General features: G+C 35.3%; 1 protein-coding gene across 1 annotated transcript; it reads right to left on the bottom strand.

The window, feature by feature from the left end:
- Positions 1-216: 216 nt before the first annotated feature.
- LOC113670695 (major facilitator superfamily domain-containing protein 8) lies at positions 217-9546 on the bottom strand. The gene is made up of 13 exons (XM_027186871.2): positions 9375-9546; positions 7773-7961; positions 6995-7057; positions 6236-6355; positions 5702-5781; positions 4887-5241; positions 3983-4056; positions 3484-3567; positions 3072-3124; positions 2789-2868; positions 2159-2278; positions 1480-1610; positions 217-1209 (listed from the first exon to the last, which is right to left on the bottom strand). The coding sequence occupies exons 1-13, from the start codon at positions 9448-9450 to the stop codon at positions 1102-1104; spliced, it is 1533 nt and encodes a 510-aa protein (XP_027042672.2). The 5' UTR covers positions 9451-9546; the 3' UTR covers positions 217-1101.
- Positions 9547-9554: the final 8 nt, after the last annotated feature.

Raw genomic sequence — 9554 nt, 5'->3', positions numbered from 1 at the left:
TGTCGTTCGTACTCGCGATTTTTCCACTCCGGTCACTTGACTTTTCTCTTCACTTCTGTGTTCCTACTCCTCTTATCTACCAACAGAACGGATCGTGTGGCTATCTGAGCCACACAATTAAAATCTTCACAGCTAAAAAAAATTATTATACCAAGGGCGATAAAGACTGAGACACAGATGCACAACGCCTTAATTGGAAATAAATCTGACAATAACTTGTGTGGTTAAAGTTACTTCTTCAGTGTTTGATGTGACATAACACATCAAAATGCATAATATATAGTACAGAAATTATTTCTTACAACAGTTGCAAGGTCGACAAAAACCAATAAATATCACATATCTGATAACAGGTTTTGAGTTCAAATTTACATCATTTTGATAATAGTGCTTGGTTTGGTGCTTGATATCACATTTTACATCGTACAGAAGAATATACAGTACAGTAAACATTTCTCAGTAGGAATAAAATTTAAATTGATACAAGTCATTAAATATCATATATCCTGTGCCTGTATTAATCGAGGTTTTTATTAGTAATCCCAAGGATTCGTTCACTATCATCCAATCTACGTTCACAAATACCTACTCAATGCTATAGAATTCTTCATAAATATCTACCAATTATCCTCATAAGTTTCATCCCAATATCGTCGTTCAATGACAACATTTTCTTAAAATTCAATTCAACAGAATTCACACAAGAATTTTCTGAGTACAACGCTTTGTGTCCCCCGCAACGTCCCTGATAGCGACTCGCCATTGTTCAAAAGATCAAGAGCAATTACGGCAATAACAATCATGTTATTCTGACCTATCCAAACAATTCAACTAAAAAGCTCATCGATGGGGGCCCAGAAGGAAATTTGGGGAGAGGGCGAAATCCCATTTCCCGGTTCATTTAGATATGACTAAAATAGTTGTCTCTAAACTTCTAAACTCTAAACTCTATGACTGAAGTAGTTGTCTACAAACTTCACACGATCCTAGCTCATGGTGTTCCCGGCTGAGGAAACACGGAGGCTTGCTGTTTTTATTTTCAACTCTCTCGAAAAGGAGAGGGGAGAAGTAAGGCTTGGTACAAAATAGATAGAGGGTCTTTTATCCCAGTAGAGGCTGTCGTTCACTTTGAGAGCCTATTTGGTCGTACTGGGATGGCAGTTGCTTGGAAGGTTCTTTAAGGCGATGAAAAGATAAGTACATCAAAATCTGTGTGAAAAACAAAAAAAACTAATGGGTATTTTTATCAAAGAAAACAAAAGGTGACTATGGAAAAAGAAAAAACTCCACAGGAAGCTTATGTTCTTTGCAGGAAACCACAGTACTTGAGAGACCTCACTGCAGGAACGATTCGGCGATTGCATTCGATCTGACGAAGGGCTAACGCTCGAAACGTCAGCTCTTAAACTCTTAACGATGGCCAATTTACGTTATCAACTCAGTTGATAATAATTAATTACTCAGAGGAGAAATACTTACTGCTAAGATAACTTCAAGACCTGCCATGACTCCCAACATAATAAAGAGCCTCGTCGTCAGTGCCCCTCCCCATAATGGACCTAGGATCATGGCCACTCCTGTTACTGACCTCTGAATACCTTGAGCTATACCTGTGAAAAGGAAACACAACATGAAAAAATGACCAACACGAATTCAGTCGTTCATCTCGTTAGGAAGAATTTTTCTAACTCCCTCACGACGCAATTTCCGACCGATCAGAGCGCACGCATCGGACAGGACGCGTGCAAAGTCCACTCGCTCGACGAGTAGCATGCGTCCTCGCTCGCGCACTAAAATCGTACCCAACACACAGGAAACAACCAATTTTGTATCTGAAATCGAGCGTCTCTTTGAGACACCACTATGACGTAGTAACCTCCATTAAGGGAAACAAACTGCGGTTCCAAATGGATAAAATGTTGCTTAAATGCTTTTATTTCTGTTCCCATCAACCAAACGTGTTCCCTGAAAGGAGAAACTGCCGCTGAATATAAGCTGCGTGTAAATTACTTTGCGACGAATTATTCTATGGGATTGGCCAGAACTGACATCGAATTTGCTACTGCTGTCTTGGATTCATTTGGAAACTTCAAACTATTCAATAAACTGAGGTTAACAAGTATTTCACTGATCTTACTCAGGAGAGAGCATTACTTACCTTGGGTTTTCTCATCAGTTATTTTAGAATAAAGGGAAATATTTGCTACTGAGAAAAACGGCAAACCAAACACAATGACCAATGTGCCAACAATTATGGTTGGAAGAACTATAGAATCATCTGAAAAGGTAAGAGAAAAAAAATTGTCGATTAAAGATGGTGGAGAAAAAATCGGAGCTAACTTTGAATACAGCTCGCATTTGATCAGGTTTCCATGACAAATACAGGTTCGAATGAATTAACCCCCCTTGGCAAGCTCTAGGCTTCTCTTTTTCAAAGTAGCCATTTGGCGAACTTGGTAAACGGTCGCAAGAAAAAAAGGCATTTTGCACAATATGACAGAAGCTATGCACTTATACATCTAACTTTAGCCTTAAATCTTCAAAACTGACAAACTATCACATAACGGCCTGAAAGATAACCGCCGAACACCGGTCGTAAAATTGTCGACTTTCGCTGCAGCTTCAGTCGCCCTTTTTTCCTTCTCGCAAGGCGAGCAAAAAGGTGTAGATTGACAAAATGAACTATACTCAATGCTTTCCTGGAGTAACATGATTTGAAATGCACTGAACAGTAGAGAAGGTACAAGAAGAAACTTAAATGTTGAAAGAATGAGGTAAAACAACTTACATGGTTTTGCATTGGCCAAAAGGAAGAGGTACCAAACTAGCGCAAATCCTTCAAAGGCAATACCTATCACCATAAGCCACCTACAAAAAAAAGATTTACACAGGATGGCAGAGAAGTTAATGACAAACATTTTCATAAACAGTCTGATGAGGCTAACTGAACAAACGAGACTGAATTTTACCGTAAAATTTCTTTCCTTTCCAACTTTAAGTAACAACAGTTCAAGTGAATCCCTGGCAATCAGATATTGTGAAAAAAGAAGGATTGAAAGACAATTCCTTACCTGTCTGCAAGCTTTCGACTGAGCTTTCTCACAAGAGCAAATACTAGAATGGCCTGATTATAAGGAATCGGATATTAGTGATAATTAAATAATAATAATTAATATAATAATTAAAATTTGTAGGGTGCTAATTCCATGTCACTACAATCAAATGCACTTTACTGGAATAAAAAATAAAAGTTTAAAAATTAAAACATTAACTTATCTTAAATTACAGAGGTGGACCTTATAAATAAATGTATTTTATATAAAAATTTACAAACACATTTATCAGTACCTATCAAGGTGACAATAATGATGATAATGAAAAAAAAAAATAACAATAATGGTTGAGAGCCATAATCCCTTTTAATGACAACAAACTTAAAAACAAACTGCAAGATTTGCCAAATTTACAAAAAACATACTTTACCTCTAAAGCTATTAAACAATAGGCAATACTGTTCTCTAATTCCTTCCATCCCATGAGGTACTCAGATAAAGGAGTGACTATAGCCTGTAATAAGGTGTGTAAGAAATTACAGTGGAATGACATTTTGATAAATAGGGGGAAGCAGTTAAATACTTTTCAAAAAAAGGCTTTGGTCATCACAGGTTTAGAATGTTTTAAAAATTGTTGTCACCAATTAATATATGAAAATTGTTGCCATTCTTCTCTCGAGATTTGGTGAATTTGGAAGTCTGAAATGTTTCCCTTCTTTCAGTCATAACTGTTTATATAAAATTTCCAAATGGATAACTTCATGTCTAGATCAGAGGGTCAGTCAAGTCCAAGTCTAAATATTAACACATTCAGTTCATGTAGCTGTGAATGAAATACCAGAGTCAATTCTGTTCCTAAGATATGATATCTCTGGATTTATAACTTTAAAAAAAAAACTCAAAAAAAAAAAGAATGGGGTGTAGCAAACCTCTAGTGCTGTTTGATTAAAGAACATCAAAAATTGTGATGCCAGGATAACAATTACTTCTTCACGGACAAGATCTGTAGAAAAAAAATGTACATTGTTCAAGCTCATATTTGTAAAGATATAAATTACATTTATCTTAGCCTTGGAAAAGCAGCTATACATTGCAAATTGTGCAAACTCAATGGCTGGTACGATTTCTGGAAATGGTACTCAGAATTGGAACAAACTCTTTGTTCCAGAAAACAATCACATCCCCAGTAAACACAAGGAAACCAAATTTTTCTTCATAAGAAAAATTCCATTTTAAATTTTTCTTTGTCTCAGATATCCAACAATCTGAGACAGAGGAGCATAATAAATATTTAACCAGTTTAAAATTTTGAAACCAAGCACAAAAGCCTACTCCCAATATCAGCAGCTTCATAGCCCTGTTGGTATTAGAACATGGAACCACGAGCATAAGATCTCACACTCCAATCTTTTTGGAGTCCTGAATATTTTTTAGAGCATCTTTTTGTGTTCACATGATATCATTAAACATCTCAACCAGAATTACATGAAAAACTTTGTGAAATCTCCAGATGTCATGTTATAAAACTGGCTCAATTCATTGACAATTTCAACTTTTTCTTTCCTTAATTCATAACCCTTTAACTTCCAATATATGATTCTAATTCTTCCCTCCAGCTGCTAAACATTTCCTAGTAAATTAGTTATGAGAATTTAGTGTAAGATCAAGTGAAGATAACTATTTCTACCTGATAAGTTTGAGTATTCTCACTACCTGTCTGATGGATATCATATGGATATTATCAGTAGAAGTTACATGATAATCACAACTGGGAGTTTCAGGGTTATAGCATTTTACGGATCAAATTAATGTAAAATAACTATCTATGCATACCTTTTGCTAAGTGCCACTTATCCATTACTGGCTCATTCCTTGCACGTTTCTGAAAATCTTGAGTTGCGGTGTTTATTAGATTTTGCCTTCTGCTGTCTATGATTGAACTGTGTTTGCTGTACAGATCCCTGATCATGTCACCAGAAACAATGTGCTCATTTTCCGTTGCATCAACATTTATTGAATTGTTAGCTATGTTTCTCTCAGTACTACTATAATTCTGGACACTGTTATCATATCTGTGTTGCTCATCATTAGTTGAATGATCATCAACATCATTCTTTACAGTTGGCAGGTCATGATAGAGGAATGTCATAATCAATTCAAGTAGCAACCATAATGCAGCCATGAAGATCTATCAAAAGAAGAAAAAACCACATGACTTGAACTGATGATATTGGATTATGTTAAAGAGTCTCTCTCTCTCTCTCTTGGGGAAGGGGGGGGAAGGGGGAATAACCCCAGGAAAGTTGGTAGTGTATGTAGAGCTTGCCAAACCTCACACACATATCAAATTCTTGGTTACAGCCACTTGTAACAACTGCAGAGCCTATTTAATGCAAAGAAACCCAAACAAATAAAATGACATTTGCAGGGTAATGGTAGAACCCTGGAAGCCCTTGTAAGGAAATGTGACCCACTTAAGAGCAAATCACTAACATAACACCAATAGCCACCACTGTCTTGTGTCAACTTTTAGTTCGCTAAATTACATTTTCCTACATCAAAAGCATGACTGTCATTAAAAAAAATAAGTAATATATTCAAGTTAAAAAAAATAGTCTGAAGTGATTTGTTAAATCCTAAACACTAACTCCAGGTGCAGTATATGAATCCACATCAAATTGTCCTATTTTGAAATTTAACTTCCGCAGGAAAAGATTGAAGCCAGGTCCTGAAATTCAATAGAAATATCCACATAAATTCAAGGTGTTTATCAAAAATCCAAAAGTGCTTCATCTTTCTCAATGACAGATTAATCAAACAATAATGCAAGACACAGCACACTGAACCCCCCCAAAAAATTAACAAAACGAGATAGCTCATTATAAATATTTAAAAGCTAATATTTTGTCCAATGCAGAAAGTGATGTACATCTGAAATAATTCATACATGGTTCATGTGTTATAAACAATCACAACACAGTTTACAACTTACATTAAGCAAACTGCAAAACTGGAAATTAATCACCAACAGTAACATTACAGCTAATGCATTCAAGTTACCCAAACAATGATTAACTTCATCTAAATACAATAAAATAACCCAAAACAAGCCCAGAGTTAATGCAAGTTATAGGTGCAAGACAGCAAAAATTTAAGAATATCATTTACAAAAAGATACACACCTACTAACAAACCAAACTGTCGCAAGGCCATTGCAATGGAAAACATCCCGGTTCGCTCTTGTTCGGTTGTTGTTCTTGCAATCTGAGCAAAAATTCCAGCACCTACTCCTGCACCAATACCTTACAAATGATATAAACCATTCTTTAATCCTGGATGAAATGCTTTGCAAAATTTACCATTATAATTATTTTTCCTTTAATTTTTTCAGCTCTTAATGGTAATTTTATAGTTTTACTGTTTGGTTTCTGGATCATGGATCACTTTTATGTTTTAACTACAGGGAGTTTCTTTTGATATTTTGCATTTTTCACAGTGAATTTGACATCAACTGTTGTAAAAAATCACAGGAAGTTATCCAACCACTCCAGCCTGTTCAATCAATACCTAATCATCAGACTTAAAAGACTACAATTAAAATTTATAGTTTATAATTAAAAGTAACCATATCATTAGATGCATGGGCTATGGATAACTAAATTCTAGTCCTCCAGTAGTATTCTCTACTAACAATAAATCCTGCACAAGTTAGTAACCCTTTAACCCCAGATGTGATTAACTTATAACTTCTCCTTGCAATTCTAATATGTTATTTTGCAAACAGGTATCGAGAATAGACAAGCTTATCAGCATGAGGGTGTTACATTGTTATAACACCAAATTCCCCTTTCTTATTTAAAAGGAATTGTATAACAGTCAGTAGGGACAAATACTAATTGAATCTTGGGACTAAAAAAGAGCTAAAAAATTGAAGTATATACCTGAAATAAGACGTGCACCAAGTACCCAGTACTTGGACCAAGCAACAAAATATAAGAAATTGCCTGGAAGAACAACAGATTTCATTAGAAGATGTGGAACAACAGTGGAAAACAAGCTTGTGTTTCAAATAATCCCTCAAGAGCTAACAAAACAAGCCAGTGATCATCCTTTCACATAAGTAAGCATACTTTTAAAATTACCTCCATGTTATAATGGATCTCTTCTGTTCCTTACACAAGACCTCATATTTTAAAATAGTGAGTGGCACAACAAAAATTGGTATGGAACACAGAGTAATGGAGTTATCTTTTGTATTTGATGTGGTATACGATGAACAAAAACTTCGATTCAATTTTTGAAGGTTTCCAAACTTAATAATTTCAGAACATGATAATTTTGGGAATCCTCTTTTGCTTCAACAGACTGTGTCATGGAACATGACATAACTGAGTCTGCTCACTATATTTGATGATGTGATATATGTAAAACTGCAAACTAGCTGGTAGCCAGTCATTCAATGGACTTTTTAAAGGTGAAGAAAAACCAAAGGTATTCTACAGAGAAGGCCTGTTTTTTTTTTTAAAACATATATTGTACACCTTCGATTCAACTGTCCACATAAAAAAAATGTACATGGTATGTACAACAGTAGATTATCATGGTCAAAAAAACAAATAAAATTAACTCACTGATGACTCACAATGATCATTCAGATAATAATAACAAAATAAACATTAAAAATGATTATTAAAGTGTAGTCACAAAGCCCTAACTAACCTCCAATCTCAAAGAGATTTGCAAACAGAATTGCAGATTTGGTTTTTCGTGTATAATCAACCCAGAAGCCAAAAAAAGGACTGGCCAACAGATTTGAGAAACAGAAGGCTGCAAACACTACCCCAAAAAACCATTGCTCTGCATCAAATCTGTGCTCCAGGTACAACCAAAGAGTTGGAAGAATTACAGCTGCAGTGGTACAAATAATTATTAATTCTTGAATATTAACATCCTACAGACTGAAAGGATAAACATTCTCTTTCTAAGTAGTACAAGTAATTCTTGACCCTTTCACTCCCAGGAGAGGTGGAAAAGAAGTTTCTCCTCCCAATAGCGATACATTTTAAAGAAGAAAATGATAAATCAACTAAGATACAATGTTTGATCCAACACTAAATTCTCATTCACTGCACTCTTAAAATTCAGGAAATATATGGCAGCCACTGTTGAGAATTGATAATTGGGAGCTTAAGCACCAACATTCTTGAGACGTGGACAGCAGCAGTAAGTTAAAAGTCTTTATTCTTGGTGCTCAATACACCTTTTGGTCAGCATATTTTGGTTTAAAATGCTAAAACAAAGACTTTACAGTCAATACATTAGCACTGAAGGGCAACAGATTTAGTTTTAGCAGGTAATTTAGTGTTAACAACTGGGTTGAAAACGTAAATTAGCCACCGTAAAGAGTAAAAAAGCTGACGTTTCGAGCGTTAGCCCTTCGTCAGAGCAATAGAGTTTTAGTTTTTATTCTTCTTCCCATTTTCTATATAAGGGCTTATTTTAATAGCCTATTCAATAGCTTACTTTAACTCCCAAGATCTCATTGGTAATTCGCCTTATTGTCTACACAACAGTTCTTGTAATGTTAGTTTGGAGAATTTGGTATTGGATCAACTAATAATCCCCAAATTAAGGTTTCCTTCTTCATTCTCATCACTTTTCTGCTTGATATTGTAAGGAGAAATTCTGTTTTGGTCACTCATGGGAGTTAAAGGGCTTTAACCCTAAAACATCAAAGTGAAGTGTGTACAACTACTCTAAGTCACACAACATAGCCAGGGTTACAATTTCAAGAGGATTGAAAACATAATGGACAACAGCAAGCTCATAAACAAACACAAAGTTATTAAGCGATCAACATGATGAGATTTTAATTCAGTTAATGAGTTATTCGTGGATAGAGTTACTAATTAGAAGGCTATCAAACAGTCAGACAGGAACACCGATCCCATCAGAGATTATTATAGAAAAGAGTAAACTTTTAAAGAAAAGGATTGGGATCAGTACCATCGCAGCTTTAAATCGTTCAAAAATACTCAGACGTTATTCTGTAGTAACATCACGTGAATAACTCCAAAAATACTAATTCAGGCTGACGTAACCAGACACGGAATCGACTCCTTTATCGTTGCGTTCACGTTATTTATTATTATTTATAAGTTATTATCCGTGTTTACAAATACTATTGTCATGTACATCATTATTTGACTGACTCAAACACGAGAAGGTGAAACATGTCAAACACACGTAACACCAAGAAGCTTGCAAAATTGCAAAACAATAAACAAAGTTGAGCTAAAAACGCATGCAGTAATTTCTTACCATATTCGATACCACCGAGCAAGAAAAACAGTCCAACACAGATTCTAGTGCAAGTCTTCTTGGTTTTAAGCAACATCTCTGTGGATTATGAGCAAATTTCACACCTAACCGGTGTACTCCAAGGATGTCCCTGGATGTTTTTAAACAACCAGTCACGCGGTCAGTGACTTTGAGGGTAAG

This window comes from Pocillopora damicornis, chromosome 13, assembly GCF_964200805.1.
Source record: "Pocillopora damicornis chromosome 13, jaPocDami1.2, whole genome shotgun sequence".
NCBI lineage: Eukaryota > Metazoa > Cnidaria > Anthozoa > Scleractinia > Pocilloporidae > Pocillopora > Pocillopora damicornis.
Note: the sequence above shows the minus strand (reverse complement) of the source record. Positions and strands in the feature narration are given on the sequence as shown.

Coding starts and splice junctions, on each gene's coding strand:
- LOC113670695 (XM_027186871.2), bottom strand. CDS start 9,450: ATGTTGCTTAAAACCAAGAAGACTTGCACTAGAATCTGTGTTGGACTG. Junction 6,356..6,994: donor TGGTGCACGTCTTATTTCAG/GTATATACTTCA, acceptor ATCATTTGTAAG/GTATTGGTGCAGGAGTAGGT. Junction 3,568..3,982: donor TTAATCAAACAGCACTAGAG/GTTTGCTACACC, acceptor ACCTTATTACAG/GCTATAGTCACTCCTTTATC.